This window comes from Marmota monax, unplaced genomic scaffold (genome assembly GCF_021218885.2).
Source record: "Marmota monax isolate L192 unplaced genomic scaffold, Marmota_monax_Labrador192_F-V1.1 WCK01_AAM20220418_F8-fsc00148, whole genome shotgun sequence".
Taxonomy (NCBI): Eukaryota; Metazoa; Chordata; class Mammalia; order Rodentia; family Sciuridae; genus Marmota; species Marmota monax.
The window spans coordinates 1055992-1071347 of record NW_026693034.1 but is presented as its reverse complement, the minus strand read 5'-3'; the positions used below and the strand labels follow the sequence as shown (position 1 = coordinate 1071347).

General features: G+C 43.0%; 1 protein-coding gene across 12 annotated transcripts in view; it reads left to right on the top strand.

The window, feature by feature from the left end:
• Trrap (transformation/transcription domain associated protein) overlaps nucleotides 1-15356 on the top strand; it is a 114606-nt gene that overhangs the window by 51281 nt on the left and 47969 nt on the right. For 7 of the 12 annotated variants that reach the window (XM_058582425.1, XM_058582426.1, XM_058582427.1 and 4 more), the window contains exons 31-44: nucleotides 341-409; nucleotides 2790-2843; nucleotides 4644-4763; nucleotides 4984-5103; nucleotides 5508-5672; nucleotides 5750-5931; nucleotides 6174-6372; nucleotides 6817-6945; nucleotides 8210-8476; nucleotides 10697-10903; nucleotides 11688-11846; nucleotides 11947-12081; nucleotides 12871-12981; nucleotides 13914-14060. In XM_058582425.1, coding sequence (XP_058438408.1) covers nucleotides 341-409; nucleotides 2790-2843; nucleotides 4644-4763; nucleotides 4984-5103; nucleotides 5508-5672; nucleotides 5750-5931; nucleotides 6174-6372; nucleotides 6817-6945; nucleotides 8210-8476; nucleotides 10697-10903; nucleotides 11688-11846; nucleotides 11947-12081; nucleotides 12871-12981; nucleotides 13914-14060 — 2064 coding nt within the window. The remainder of the gene's footprint in view (nucleotides 1-340; nucleotides 410-2789; nucleotides 2844-4643; nucleotides 4764-4983; nucleotides 5104-5507; nucleotides 5673-5749; nucleotides 5932-6173; nucleotides 6373-6816; nucleotides 6946-8209; nucleotides 8477-10696; nucleotides 10904-11687; nucleotides 11847-11946; nucleotides 12082-12870; nucleotides 12982-13913; nucleotides 14061-15356) is intronic. The other 5 variants (XM_046453666.2, XM_046453659.2, XM_046453663.2 and 2 more) reach the window with 1 other exon arrangement.

Sequence of the window (15356 nt, the reverse complement as noted above, 5' to 3'; positions counted from 1 at the left end):
GTCACTTCTCTATCCCCTCCCTGATATCTGACACAGGTGAACAACTGCATATAATCAACACTGAAGGAAAGTGGCAGGGCCTGGATTTGGAATGAGCAGGTTTCAGGATACTTTGTCATAGCAGCAAATTTAGCCCTTCTGTGTAAATAATAAGAACAAATGCCGGTTGTCCACATCACTAGTTTGATATTGGGCTATTGTAGTAATGGAAGCACTGCAGTTATCACATTAAATACAAGGGAAATGAAAGATTGCTAGTGTCCATCAAGAAAGCAGTATTTGCAAGTGAAATGTTTCTACCCTGAAGAATTTGTATCTAAGGGTGTGTTTTTTTCAACAGCAACATCTGCGCAAGTGGATGGAAGTGGTGGTCATCACCCACAAAGGGGGCCAGAGGAGCGACGGAAACGTGAGTGACTTGCTTGTTTCTGGGAAGGGCACCCAGGTTGTGCACTGCTGGTATCAGTGCTAATACCAGAGCAGTGCTTCAATTAAAATGCTGGTCAGAAATCTGATTTTATGTAATTTTAAGTCCATGTAAATTTGTTAATCACTTTATTAGCACTACATCTTGCTTTTATTTCTCTTAATGGCTAAAAATTCATTCTTGTTTCTTTAAAATCTCCCTTTTGTTCACTTTACTATGACATATATGTTTATGAGAATTCTGGGAAGCTTGGAAAATGTTAGTATTTCAATTTTACTAGTTTTGCTTTAAACAGCGTGTTTTCTAGACTGTTCTTGGCAGCAGCTGTTTACATGGTGGTGCGTTCCTCCGCTCTTGTTTCCATTGCTTTCCATCACTTGCTGGTCGGTAACGTTCGTGTTTAATCATTATTGCTTGATACAACCAACTAGAGATTTTTTAGGACTTATAGAACTAATATAGTAAAGCATCACATAAATATGGGCTTATATATTTTCTAGGTCTAAATCCCCTACCCTAATTTTGCCAAAAAAATTAATGACCAGCATTTAAAGCAAATTTATAAGGTTTTGAGGGAAGACTGCTATAGTTAAATCTTAAGTATATGATGTTGGTCATTAAAGACTTTGTCTCTTTAAAAATGCATGCTTTCTGTTGTTTCTTATCTAATATTGTACATGCTAATTTTTTGAAGTATTTTCTAAGTTGATGATGTATCAGTGGAAGTATATTTTCCTTAAGTTCTGTGATCCCTGGTGAAATTTATAGCTGTATCACCCTTAGGGAATTCTTCATAGTTCTTCAGAAGCATAATTAATGTGGCTTTTTGTCCTCTTGTGCCTATTTGTTGGATGCTGTGTTTCATCCCGACTTGGATTTTTTTTCCGCTTTATTATGCTTTGTTTTGACCATTCTGTGTCAAGGCGTTTTGTTTTGTATCTTGTTTCCTGCCGCTTCTAAACAGCCAACTAAGCAGAACTAAACCAGGAATTCAAATTTTTAAAAGACATTTTATACCATTACTGACCCTTGGAAGATTTTATTATTTATATATGCAAAACATAAATGAGGACCTTCGTGGAGGAGAGCAGAGCACACCGGCAGAGACGCTGCTCTGGGAAGTTGCCACTGCCTCTGTGCCTGGCCTCCCGTCCCTCATCTCTGAGGGATTTTTTGCTTTAAAGTTTACATTTGTTTTTATAATAACTTATGCCTTTTCTGAAACACATCGTAAGATCTTTAATAAACATTTAAAAAAGTTCTAGAGGAGGTGAATGGCTTCCATTAAATCAAAATGAGCCTGTAAACTTTCATCGAAAATTTTTTTGTATGGGGGGAGTTGTGCGGGGTGTTGATAGGTCTCTGGGCTCTTCTTGGGACGTATTTATCATCCCTTGAGTATACTGCCTGATCAGAGGAGGGGTCAGGCTCCTGAGGTTGGTCCTGTGTCTGAACCTCGGGCCTTAGCATTTTGGGTCTGTAGGAAGAGAGCATAGCCATGGCTTCATCACCTAAGCCCTGGGCCAGGCCCCTGTTTTCTGATTTTTTTTTTTTTTTTTTTTTAAGAGATCGTGTTACAGGAAAGGGAACAGTTAATGGAAAGTAGTTGGTTCCTATTGGTAGAATTCCCAGATAACTTTGCTCAGTTGAGATACCATGTTGAAAACATTAAGTAGTTGAGTAAAGCAGTGAACTTGGGATATCCCTGATGATCAGAGCTCTGCACTATCACCGTGTTTAGGAAAGCTTCCCTTTTGACATGGATTGTATGGGGTACGATACATAGGACCTGTTATTGCCACTTCTGTATACACATGTAGACTCATAGATAGTTTGCCGAAGGTTGCGCTTCACCACACAAGATAACCCAACTGTCTGGTGGGGGGTGTCATGGCCTTGTTCTTGGTGGGATGGGGCTCAGATATGCCTAATTGATGGGCTTGCACCACCTGGTTCTCTTCTGACTCTAGTTGGGAAAGAGTTTTTTTTTCCCCCTCATTTTTTTTTTTCAATGCCTTAGTGCTTCACATAAAAATCTTGAAATATTCACTCAGTAAAAGAAGTCTTTTAAAAATATATTTGCATATAACAAGGTCTTACCATTTCTCCCTGACATAGGAAGCCCTGGTTTAAAATTTGACTTAGAGAAGAAACTCACTATGAGACACCGTCAGAGGGTTGTTGACATCTGAGGGTGGAGGTTGCTTTTTGCTGCTGAGCATTTGTTAATTATCGTTTGCTTTCTGATAATTGTGTCTTTACTGTCTTGTTAACCCAAATAACCCTTACTGTGTTTGAGTATATGGGAAGTTTTATGTAAATGACATAAATAGAAAAAGATGATTTTCCTCCCCATCCTCAGGAAAGCATTTCAGAGTGCGGGAGATGTTCCTTGTCTCCATTCTGTCAGTTTGAGGTGAGAACAACCTATTAAAAGTCAGTTTATGACTTGCAATGTGAAGAACACTTTATCTTTTTCTTTTCTTTTCGTTTCTTTTTACCTTTTTGTTGCCTTTTTTCATGCTGTGATTTTTGTTTTGGTTCAGCCTGCCATGGAAGGGGTAGAGGTGAGAATCTCAGTGGAGCCGCAGGAGGGGGTTGTTGTCGCATTTGGTTTTGCTGTGACTCGTTAGCTGTGTTGTGATTCTGTAGTGGACAGAGTGCCTTGTGCCTTTGAGTGCGGTGACCTGTGCTGTCTGTCTGTGGCAGAGTTGTATTAGTATCATTGCTGTGAACTGTCCGGATGCCACGCATGTTCTATATTAGGACATTTTAAAAAGATTCTAAGTTCTTTTGTTTTCTACATGTTAGAATTGCAATATCTCAATACTACTGAAGATTAAGTTGGTTTTTCTGTCATAACATTCATATGAACTCATATATCTAACAAGATCCTGAGAACCTTCATAGAGATACAGTATATCTCTTAGAACTTGGGAGTGATATATTTCCTTCCACACTGCCAGCTCGCTGACTGCCTTAATTTACAACCTTATGGTCCCATGCCCCTCCAGTCCCCTTCCCCTCTCTCTTCCTCACACATATACACAAAGATGCGGTGAGAATACTGTGGCTTTGGACAGTCAAACTCTATCTTTCCCTCCTCTGTAAAATGGGGATAATAACACCTGTCATTTCTGTCTTCCAATGATGTTGTAAAATCAGAAGAAGTGATCTTTATGACATTGCTTTGAAAATAAAAAATCATGGCATTCAAGACCTTCTCAGAATGAAATGATTTGGGAATAGAATTTACTTTAAGGATTTGAAAATTAGAGGTGGGGCAGGGCTGATGCTGAACCTGTTTTCCCCATTTCCTGCACATTTCCCTTTTGCCTTTTGGTTGAAAGAGAAAGTTTGAAAAGTATCTGAACTACTGCTGGGAATGTGGTCCCTCTTGACCAGTGTCTATCATCCCCATTTTACCTTTCAAGAGCCACGAACTCCACCTTGTGCACTATGCGGGGTGCTGTGTCTTAGGCTCTTTCCTTACCTGTGGCCACAGAGAGGTCTTTTGAATGGCAGAAGTAAAACTGTGACCTCCTAGAATGGGCCATTGAGACGTTGGAAGAACCCTCAGCAGCCCACCACTGAGCTGCTGGAAAGTGTGGAGCTTGGCCTTGCACACACTTTTCACCTAGTTCAACATAGCATTTCGTCAGCTTTGTTTTTGGGCCTGGTTGACAAATGCTTTGTCCCATCATCAGTCGTTCATTTACACTGACATTCAGTTTCCAGGATAAATACTCAAGTGTTTTTTGAGGACCTCCCTTGGCTAAGTTTTGAGGGCAAAAGAAGCCTGTGCTCTCAGAACTTAGTGTGTTATGAAGACCCCACGATGCCACCACAAGGTGGGTCAGTCCTGATGTTCTCATGGCTGCAGGTATGATCCATTGTCCCTGCCTCTGTGAAGGGGGCTAGCACATATGACCTGTAAGGTCACCTCCAACCCTTGTTAGTATGCCTGAGAACAAAGCGCACAATCATACCATATAGTCACCCCCTCACACACATAGCAGATGAGCCAGGTGCAGTTAGTCTGCATAGTACACAACACAGTGGTAGTCTAAGACTGGTGAGTTGTGGCTTTTCCATGTTAACCTTCTGCTTTGGTGGCAGCCTTGCAAATGTAGCTAGACTGGTAGGGTCTGTAGTGATGTTTCTCTTGCTCATAAAACTAATTGGCTTGTTTGTGATTTCTGGTTTTCTTTATTAGGAAATGAAGATTTGTTCTGCAATTATAAACCTTTTTCATCTAATCCCAGCTGCACCTCAGACTCTGGTCAAACCTTTGTTAGAGGTTGTAATGAAAACGGAGCGGGCTATGTTGATAGAGGTATGGTCTGGATTGAGGGTTGATTCTAATTCTCACACTTGGAATATTTTCATTCTCGTGTTTTAAATGGGGTCAGCTGACAACATAAAGATGCTAGATATTAATACTTGTTTGTGGTCATTTGCAGTCCAGGTAGAGGGTGGGTGCTTGTGCTAACCATGCTGACAGGTGGGTATGCCCTGAGAAAGGGAGACCACTGCAGCTTCCCTGTGTTCTGTAGGCGGGCAGTCCCTTCCGAGAGCCGCTCATCAAGTTCCTGACCCGGCACCCCTCCCAGACGGTAGAACTGTTCATGATGGAGGCGACACTCAATGATCCCCAGTGGAGCCGAATGTTCATGGTAGGAGCTAAAGTGACTGCAGTCAGGTCTCTGCAGATTTGTGTTGGCCAGTACGCTCTAGGACGTTAATGTTCCTTGTTCTGGCTTCATGTTTCTCAGAGACGTTTGAATCTGGAGATGTTACTGCTATTTGGTTATCTCCATGAAAAGCTCAGGCTTAGGAATCATTGGATTTTGCTGGTGGTAACAAATGAGTATGCTGCTAGGATTATAAAGTCCTAATCATGAAAAATGATTACTGTCTAAAAGCGTTGTTTTTTGAAAAGGGTGTTTACTGTGTTATTTATTTATTTGTTTGTTTTTAGCCTGCCTACAGAGACTTAGCAAGAACCTTAGAATTCACGTCCTCTAGCCTTTTGTGAGTTAGATTTATCTTAAAACACATTTATTTGTTTTGCTTCTAGAGTTTTTTAAAACACAAAGATGCCAGGCCTCTGCGGGATGTGTTGGCAGCTAACCCCAACAGATTCATCACCCTGCTGCTGCCGGGCGGTGCGCAGACTGCCGTGCGCCCTGGCTCACCCAGCACCAGCACTATGCGCCTGGACCTCCAGTTCCAGGCCATCAAGGTAACGTCTTCTCAGGAGGCCCCTGCAGTCCCCATTCTGGTCGAGCTGCACATCCCTGACTGTTTCTTCTCTGACAGATTATCAGCATCATAGTTAAAAATGACGACTCCTGGCTGGCCAGCCAGCACTCACTGGTAAGCCAGTTGAGACGCGTTTGGGTAAGCGAGACCTTTCAAGAAAGACACCGGAAGGAGAACATGGCTGCCACCAACTGGAAGGAGCCCAAGCTGCTGGCCTTCTGTCTGCTGAACTACTGCAAGTGGGTGCATCCATCAAGCTTGGCCTGTGCCACAAGGCTGCTCTGTCGGATAAGCTAAGAAACTGGGGCCTCTTTTTTAATTTGCACAAGGATATGCAAATTAAACATAGGCTCATTGAAAGCCTGTAGTCAGATTTGTTGTAGGGGATGGGCTACAACTTGCTGCTTAAAAGACATGTTAGGTGATGCAACCTGATGGAATTTGCCTGAAGTCAACATGTTTTCTCCTTCTGATTCTTTAGGAGGAATTATGGAGACATAGAATTGCTGTTCCAGCTGCTCCGAGCTTTCACTGGTCGTTTTCTCTGCAATATGACATTCTTAAAAGAGTATATGGAAGAAGAGATTCCCAAAAATTATAGCATTGCTCAAAAACGTGCCCTGTTTTTTCGCTTTGTAGACTTCAATGACCCCAACTTTGGAGATGAACTGAAAGCAAAGGTAAGCTCTACGATTATGCAGCAGAAGGCCACAGGTTCGATGGTTGGTGCCCTTGGAACACTGCCTCACCCTTCAGCTGTGTCTCTATTGAGGCTCAGGTGGCAGGCTGGACTGTGGACATGAAATGCCATTGCTGAGAAGGCACACAGCAGATCTTGCCATGGACCAGTGTTGAAAAGTAGATCGCTAGATCCCTTGTTTTCAGAAGCTGACTTGTTTTGAAGTGAGAAGAGTACACAGGCTGACACTGGGTTTCTTCCTCACATTTTAACCTAGCTGGGCAGTTGCTGTTGGGCTAGGAGTCTAGATGAGGGGTCGCTCGCTGCCTTGGTTGAGTTCTGGCGTGATGGTTTAGGGTGACCAAAAGTATTATCCTCCCCACCTTTTTAAACAAATAAGCAGCATGACTGTTTTCCTCCTCCTTCATTTTTAATCTTTTTGTAGGTTCTGCAGCATATCCTGAATCCTGCTTTCTTGTACAGCTTTGAGAAGGGGGAAGGAGAGCAGCTCTTAGGACCTCCCAATCCAGAAGGAGACAACCCTGAGAGCATCACCAGCGTGTTTATAACCAAGGTGTGTCCCCAGCAGTGCCTCAGCATGTTGAGAGCTTGCAGATGAGTGAACCTGTACGGGAGCATGGAGAGGGGCTTGTTGGAATAAGTTTGCTGCAAGGCTTTTATTTTTCGTGATTGCATTGATTAATAGCACATCACAGCATCCCATTAAAATTCTTATTATTTAATTGTTGAAGGCACCACACTTGGGAATGAATTAATGTTTTTGCATTAATAGATTCCAGTCAGAAACAAAATATTTTAAAATCCAGACCTGGGTTAGTTTGTAAAAGCGCCTATTATGGGGTTTGATGTTCTGTTTTTGTCCTTAGCTTTATAAAAGAGACTAGTAAAAGGCAGGAGAATATTATGTTGGACTCGGTTGGTGTTGGGACCTGGGACCTATCTTCACCAAGTGCTGTGTAGCAATAGTGATATCTGAAATTTGTACTGGAATGTCTGCACTGTGTTATTTGCTTAAGGCCCATTGTGTTGAACTTTGGGGTCAGATGTCTTCTGTATCTTGAGATTGTTGAACAGAGTTTTTAAATGCAGATTGTTTGCTGGAATGCTGGGTGCTCTTCATTCTCCATTTGCAGTGTTAATTCGTGGTCTCTAGAGGGGACCACCACATACATATTAATGTTCTTTGGAAGGGACAGGGCTAGATTTCTTATCCATTCCATCCAGGATCAAGGCAAAAGGGACTGTCATTGTTCCTGTTGGCAGGTTACTAGTCCTTATGTAGTCTTTGTCCTTTAGGACAGGCCTCCTTCCTCTTCTGAGCCCAGAAGTTATTCTTAATCTACATACTGATACTTGTGTTATTCTGGGCAAATAGGGACCCTGACACAGCCCCTTCCCTGTGCCACCTTCTCTAGTCTGTGCCTAGAGCATCGTCTTGGGACCAATGAAGAGTTGGGTTTTGAGTGTTGAGAAGGGGGAGAGGTATTGCTAAGAAGCAGGAGATCAGGGAAGAGGAGAACTGACCTTAGCCTGTCTGTACTCCAGCTTTAGGCAGAGCTAATGAACAGAAGGTGGTTTAACGTACTTAGTTGAATTGAGTGGACTCAGCATTATATTTCTCATTTCTGGTTTTCTTTTTAAACAATGAAATAAGTTAAACATAAAAGGAAAATTATTGTGACATAAACATATACATAGAGCGTCTGTATGTGTGTGCGCATGCGTGCATTTTTAAGATTTAAACTTGATGTGTGGCCCTTAGTCAATAATACAGCTCAAAACCAGAAATGAGCTTTTCCTTCTTGTGTTCCTGGCAGGTCCTGGACCCAGAGAAGCAGGCGGACATGCTGGACTCCCTGAGGATCTACCTTCTGCAGTATGCCACGCTGCTGGTGGAGCACGCCCCACACCACATCCACGACAACAACAAGAACCGCAACAGCAAGTTGCGCCGCCTGATGACCTTCGCGTGGCCCTGCCTGCTCTCGAAGGCTTGTGTGGACCCAGCGTGCAAGTACAGCGGGCACTTGCTTCTGGCACACATCATTGCCAAATTTGCAATACATAAGAAGATTGTCCTCCAGGTACTTAGCAGGGCTCCCTGTGTGCCCCCGGTTCACTCCTATCCCCACACCTATGCAGCCTTAGCCTCTCCTTTTCTGCTGTCTTTCTTCAATACAATTAAAAGAAAAAAAAAAAAAAAGAACTCATTTATTTTATAAAAACTGCAAAAAACACCCACAAACAAACAAAAACCTATCTACTCATGAGGTGCTTAGAATAGCCACAGTCACAGAGACAGAATAGAGGTTCCCAGGGGCTGGGGAGAAGAGGAATGCAAGGTCAGTGTTGGACGAGGACAGAGTTTTAGTTTGGGAAGATGAGAACGTTCTGGAGATGGAGGAGGTGATGACTGCACAGCAGACGAATGAGCTCGTTGCTCTTGGGCTGTGCACCTAACAAAGTTGGCCTTTCTTATGTGTCTTTTACCACGGAAAGAACTGGGGAGCGGCAAGACCATCCTGTGAGCCCTCCTTAGTAATGAATTCCAGCCCATTCCTCCCTGGTTACTCCTCTGCCCTCTGGTTCCTTTACAGCCTTATTTTTGAAACAGTGCTTCCTCCTCACACTTCAGGCTCCTCCACCCATTGCATTTGGCTTCCCAATACTGGTATTACGTTGAAAAAAAGTTTTAATTTTTTTAAATATGTTTTTATTTGTAGATGGACACAATACCTTTATTTTATTTATTTTTATGTGGTGCTGAGGATAGAACCCAGTGCCTCACATGTGCTAGGCAGGCGCTCTACCACTAAGCCACAACCCCAGCTCCTTAAAAAAAAGTTTTTTAAAATAGGGGTCTTGCCATTTTGCCCAGGCTGGCCCCAAACGCTTGGGCTCAAGGGATCCTCCTGCCTCAGCCTCATGACTACTGGGACTATAGATATACACCACTGTAATTATTTGAAAGTGCCTTTGTCAAGGGTCCCAGCTCTCCCTAGCCCAAAACATGTGGGCACTTCGAAATTGCATTTTATGACCTCTCTGTAGTTTTGATGGGTTTAGAACTTCATCCTGAGCTTCGATGGTGTAGGCTCTGATGCCTGGCAGCCCTGTGTTGTGTTTCATGTTCTCCACTCCCATGTCCCGTGGGTGAATCAGTGTCTGTGCTTAAGAATCAAATGCATGGTCTGGGGTTCTGGCTCATCGGTAGAGTGCTTGCCTACCATGTTCAAGGCCCTGGGTTCAATCCTCAGAACCACATAAAAATAAATAAATAAAATAAAGGTATTGTGTTCAACTACAACTGAAAAATAAATCTAAAAAAAAAAAAAGAATCAAATGCAATGATACATTTGCCTGTTCACCTTGATCAGTGGGAGCTCTTGCCCTGAGGCCGCATTGAGTGGTTTTTCCCTAACTGTTCCCTCTCACTTTTGTGATGTTAAACTCCAGACCCAGAAAGCCAGTCACCACCTCCCTTAGGCACTTGGGAGGAAATGTGACTTAAGGCTCTGTGGCAGACACTACTTTCCCCCAGTTGTTCCAGCTAGGGCCATTTCTGATACCCTCTAGTCCTCCCTAGGGCCCATGCATCTCTGCAAGTCCTGTTGATTCCAATGTCCTTCCTGCCTTCTCCACCCTCAGTACTAATGGGATTGTCTTCTTTGGGTTCCTGGCACCTTTCATTTGAAGGATTGAAATTGCTGCCGTCATTGCCTCTGATATTGGTCCCTTCCGATTCTTTTTTTTCATGCTGTAGCCGTAGTGAAATGATCGGTTTGCCTCAACTAACTCCAGCCACTTAGGCTAGACAGAAGGGTTCTGCAAGGTGCTGGTCCTCACTCATTTTGACTGGCCTAGCCCAGTGAGGGCACACCATAAGAGCTCAGTAAATATTAGAATGATTGTATTTATTGATCAAAACTTAAAGCAAAGAAGTTGTTTCAATAGCAGTCCTAAGAAAATTTTTTTTTTTTTTTTTTTTTAGTGCCAGGGATTGAACCCATGGACACTTAACATTAAGTCACATCCTCAGCTCTCTTTTGTATTTTATTTAGAGACAGGGTCTTGCTAAGCTGCATAGAGCCTTGCTAAGTTGATGAAGCTGGCTTTGAACTCGCGATCCTCCTGCCTGAGCCTCCTCAATCACTGGAATTACAGACGTGTTCCACTATGCCTGGCTCTAAGGAATTTTTCAAAAACTATTTTGCAAAAATATTATACCTTAGTTCTGAGTATTAATAGCTTATTCTTCAAAGCCTTCACTTTCATCTTACATTAGAGTTTCTTTCCTATTCTAGGTTTTCCACAGTCTTCTCAAGGCTCATGCAATGGAAGCCCGAGCGATTGTCAGACAGGCAATGGCCATCTTGACCCCAGCAGTGCCTGCCCGCATGGAGGATGGGCACCAGATGCTCACACACTGGACCAGAAAGATCATCGTGGAGGAGGGGCACACTGTCCCGCAGCTGGTGCACATTTTGCATCTGATTGTACAGCATTTTAAGGTATGTAAGAACACCAGATTGGTGTGTAGTGTGTTTTCAGACATTGGCTTTTGAACTTCTAGCTCTTTTTTTTCCTACAACAATAAGGTAGTCATTCATCTTTCAGGAAAGATGCTTCCAGGTCACTGATTGGGGTGTGTACATGTGTCAGTCTTTGCAAACCTGGAAATTGCCATAGTGTAGAGAATGTCTCTTAGCATTTGCCTCTTTCTGTTTGCTTGCTTGCCTTATTGTAAATCCTCCACCCTGAATGCAGATAGATGACTTTTGTCACTTTAAGGTGAGAGGTAATTGTCCGTGATTCTGGAATTTGTTGACTTGGCTGGAAGAGTTACTTGTAGTGCTGATCCTCTTTTTCTACAGCCATGTCAGTACTCCAGGATTTAGTTTTATCTGAATGTTTCTTATAGATTTTAGGTGTAAGAGAAAGGTTTGAGATGAAACTCTTTTCTTTTACAGCCAGCTCTTTAGATGTGGAAACTTACTTCTTGATATGTCTTGAACTTTTATGATATCAAGTCTGAAGGTTGTTATACATGTGACTAAACTCACCTACTTGTCCAAGAAGAATTCAGATTTTCAGCATATTTTAGAGATATTATTAACAGGCTGAAATACGCTATTATGTGGGCAGAGGGATAATAAGCACATTCATGGGTAAATGAGAATTTACTTGATAAAGTTGGGGTTCAGAAGCTTTGAGCATGAGTGTGCGAGTAGGTGTCTGCACATGTGCTGGAGCACGTCCATTATCCCTAACATGATGCTGGCCCTGCACCTACAGGTGTACTACCCTGTACGGCACCATTTGGTACAGCACATGGTCAGTGCCATGCAGAGGCTGGGCTTTACGCCCAGTGTCACCATTGAGCAGAGGAGGCTGGCTGTGGACCTGTCAGAGGTTGTCATCAAGTGGGAATTGCAGAGGATCAAGGACCAGCAGGTAGGAATGTCAACTCTTGGTGTCATCCCTGATTATATTCCTTACATATCTCCCTGGAAACCAGTCAGTAAAGTCATGTGTGTATGTGTGTGTTTTTAAGCCGGATTCAGATATGGACCCAAATTCCAGTGGAGAAGGAGTCAATTCTGTCTCATCCTCTATTAAGAGAGGCCTGTCCGTAGATTCTGCCCAGGAAGTGAAGCGCTTCAGGACGGCCACCGGAGCCATCAGTGCAGTAAGAGCTCACTCTTTCCTAATATGTGCCGTGTGTCCTTGTGGGACCTTGTGTATTTATTCAATTCATTTGAGTGTGGCCAAGTGCTAAGCTGGAGAGGCAGCTTAGCTCCAATAGGCTCCATGGCATGTCACCTACTAAGGTATTTCCCAAGTTTCCAGACACATTTTTCTTAGAGTTTTGTGAACAATGGTTAATTGCTTTCAGGAAGGCATCAGGAGAAACTGTTGAGGACTGGGGGTGTAGCGCAATGGTAGAGCACTTGTCTACCTGCGTGAGGCCTGGTTGCATCCCCAGCACCACATAAACCAGGAGAGAGAGTGCTGAGTGCAGTGGTGTACCCCTGTAATCCCAGTGGCACAGGCGGCTGAGGCAGGAGCAGCACAGCTGTCCCTGTTTCACTATGCTTGGCCACCCAGGCCTTTCCTCCACTTTGCAAAGACTTCAGGTCCTTTCTCTCTCAGCGGGAGTCTGCTGGCTCTTTTTCTTCTGCCTGAAGCCTTTTCTTTTTCCCTGTTTCCTGTGTCAGGCTTCTTCTCAGTCATTCTGGTTTCCACTTGCTGGGTCCTACTCCCTTTGGATCCCCATCACATGAGACATAGTCCTCTGCTCACCTGCTGGCTCTGTGGCCTTTAGAGGGGCAGAGGCCACATCTTTTCCCCATGCCTAGAACATTGTCTGTCTCTGGGAAGTATCCTGTAACGCCAGCTGGCTGAACAAGTCAGCACCTTGTGTGGGCAGTTCTCATTGAGAATTCCCTTCCTGCCTTAAAGGACAACCCTTTCCTAGGTATTTGGGAGGAGCCAGTCACTGCCTGGAGCTGATTCTCTTCTCGCCAAGCCCATCGACAAGCAGCACACAGACACCGTGGTGAACTTCCTCATTCGAGTGGCTTGTCAGGTATGGGACTCTGAAGAACAGAAGTCATTTAGTGACATCATAGAATGTTTTCTGTGACAGTTTAGTCAGAAATAGACCAGACCTAAGGTTAATTGTGTAACTTTCCTGCCAAATTCTGCTGATTTCATGCCAGGTTAATATTTCTAAAATGTGCCTGTGTCTTAAATTGGTATAATTGGTTATGGGTCCTTTTTCTGTACTAATAAAATAATGGTGTGCCATAACTAACAGCATCTTGGCATTGGTGAGATACGGTAGCTCAGTGCTCTTGGGCTGGTTATTTACTTTTCAACTTTTTTTTTCCCCCCAAATCATTAAAATGGGAACAGAGCATAAACCATTATGTTGTTGATCAGTCTACTTAAAGTTTATTTAAGTACTTTATAGCTTAAGTTTATTTATCATTCATATCAATTTATAATATTATGGAGTTGTTTGGATTCCATTCCGGAAACTTCATTTTATATTTCAAAAAATAATTATAAATGAAATCTTTCTAGTCTCTTTAACCTTTTTTTTTTTTTTTTTTTTTTTTAATTTGGGGGTCTTAAGTTCTTACAACTATTAAAATAGTGTATCTTGTAATACTGTTGAGAATTTCCAAGAATTAAAAAGAATCTTCTGAATTGTCCAACCAGTAAATACTTCCTGCAGCACTCCAGGCATGCAGTATGCTGGAGGCCACACGGAGAGGAGCGTGGGCCTGTCAGTCACACAGAGCTGCAGATCAGTCCCACTGACATGCTGCAAAGGAGAGGAGTGCAGGGGCAAGGGACCCAGTAGGGGAAGGTCCGAGTCAGAGAAGGTGGCCACGAGGCAGAGAGCTGGGTGCGAGGGTGCACGTGCAGTAGAGAAACTGTGTCAGCGGTGCTGTTAGAATGATGGACACACACACGCTGAGACATGCCAGCTGAGTGTGGCTGCATTTTCAGGTTAATGACAACACCAACACAGCCGGGTCTCCTGGGGAGGTGCTCTCTCGGCGTTGTGTGAATCTTCTGAAGACCGCGCTACGCCCGGATATGTGGTCCAAGTCGGAGCTCAAACTGCAGTGGTTTGACAAACTGCTGATGACTGTGGTAGGTGCACAGGTCTGTTAGGCCGCAGCCAGGCTGCCAAGCTGTTAATCAGATGCTGTTGCCTGGGTGCAGGGGTGGGCATTTGTGGATCCCTTCTGGACCTGACCCTGAAAACCCAAATCTTCCAGACCCCAGAGGCACTGCCTCTTCTACTTTTCTATTCTGGCTGCTGAGGAAGAGGAGCCGGTTTGACTCACTGAACATGATTTTACCACTTCAGCGCTCACCCCAGCCCCAAATATACTTAGGGGTGCTTTCTGAAACAAGACAGTTGACTTGTATTTGCAGACATATTTCTTTAACTGTCCTAAGTTGATTTGAGAAAAAATATTTTTTAAATAAGCATGAGTTTTTTGAACAGATTTTATTGATGGCTGAAGGCTTTAAGCAGTTTGGCAGCATTTGGGCCAATCTCTTGGTTGGTTTGGTGCTTAGTGTTGTTCTTTTGCCTCACAGGTTTCAGTGCCCCTACAGGTTCCATATTTTGATGAAGTTTGAAAGCTTCACAATCAGAATTATAAAACATGTTGTAGGCATTTGTCATTTTGGATTGCAAACCTTGACGCTGTTGCCTAGGTTTTTGAAAAGTCACACAGTGCAGTCCTGTGCTGGGAAGCAGAACTGTAAAGAATCTTGAAGACTGCAGCACATGTTTTGATTCTGCTCTGGTGCAGAGCTTCTGGACTGTCTGTAGATTTCTTTCTCTTTGTCTCTAAAGGATTCAATGACTTTCCCTTCAAATGCATTCATGGTTGAAAGCTCAGCCGTAGTGGGCAGTCTCTGCCACTTCATAGGCTAGTGTCTTCAAGAAGCAGTGCGTGGGCCCTGGTAACAGTGGCTTTCTGCCTTGATTTCTGTAATTCATAATGAAAGATTTTACCTCACAAGCTAGTAAAATTTTGCCCTACGGAATGCATACACAGGGCATGTATGTGTGTAAACTGCAGAAGTGAAAACTTCATGAAACATTACCTATCCTTCCTACAAACCAGGCTCTGTATTTTTTAGTTTATTCAGTTTTTATTTATTTATTACTGCTGCCATCATCTGTTGGATTGAGTCAGTTTGAAATAGTCAGTTGGATAGACAGTTTGAAAGATTCCTCTTTGGATGGATTTTTGTATTTTTAAGTAAAAATGTGGGAGGAGAAAAGCACAATTCATCATGTAACTTTTCAGTCCAGATTTTAATGACTTTTAAAATACTGATATTATTTAATATTAAATATTAATATCATAAGCTTTTTAAAAAAAGTTTTGACTAAAGCAGATTTATAAAAGACACAGTCATGAAATT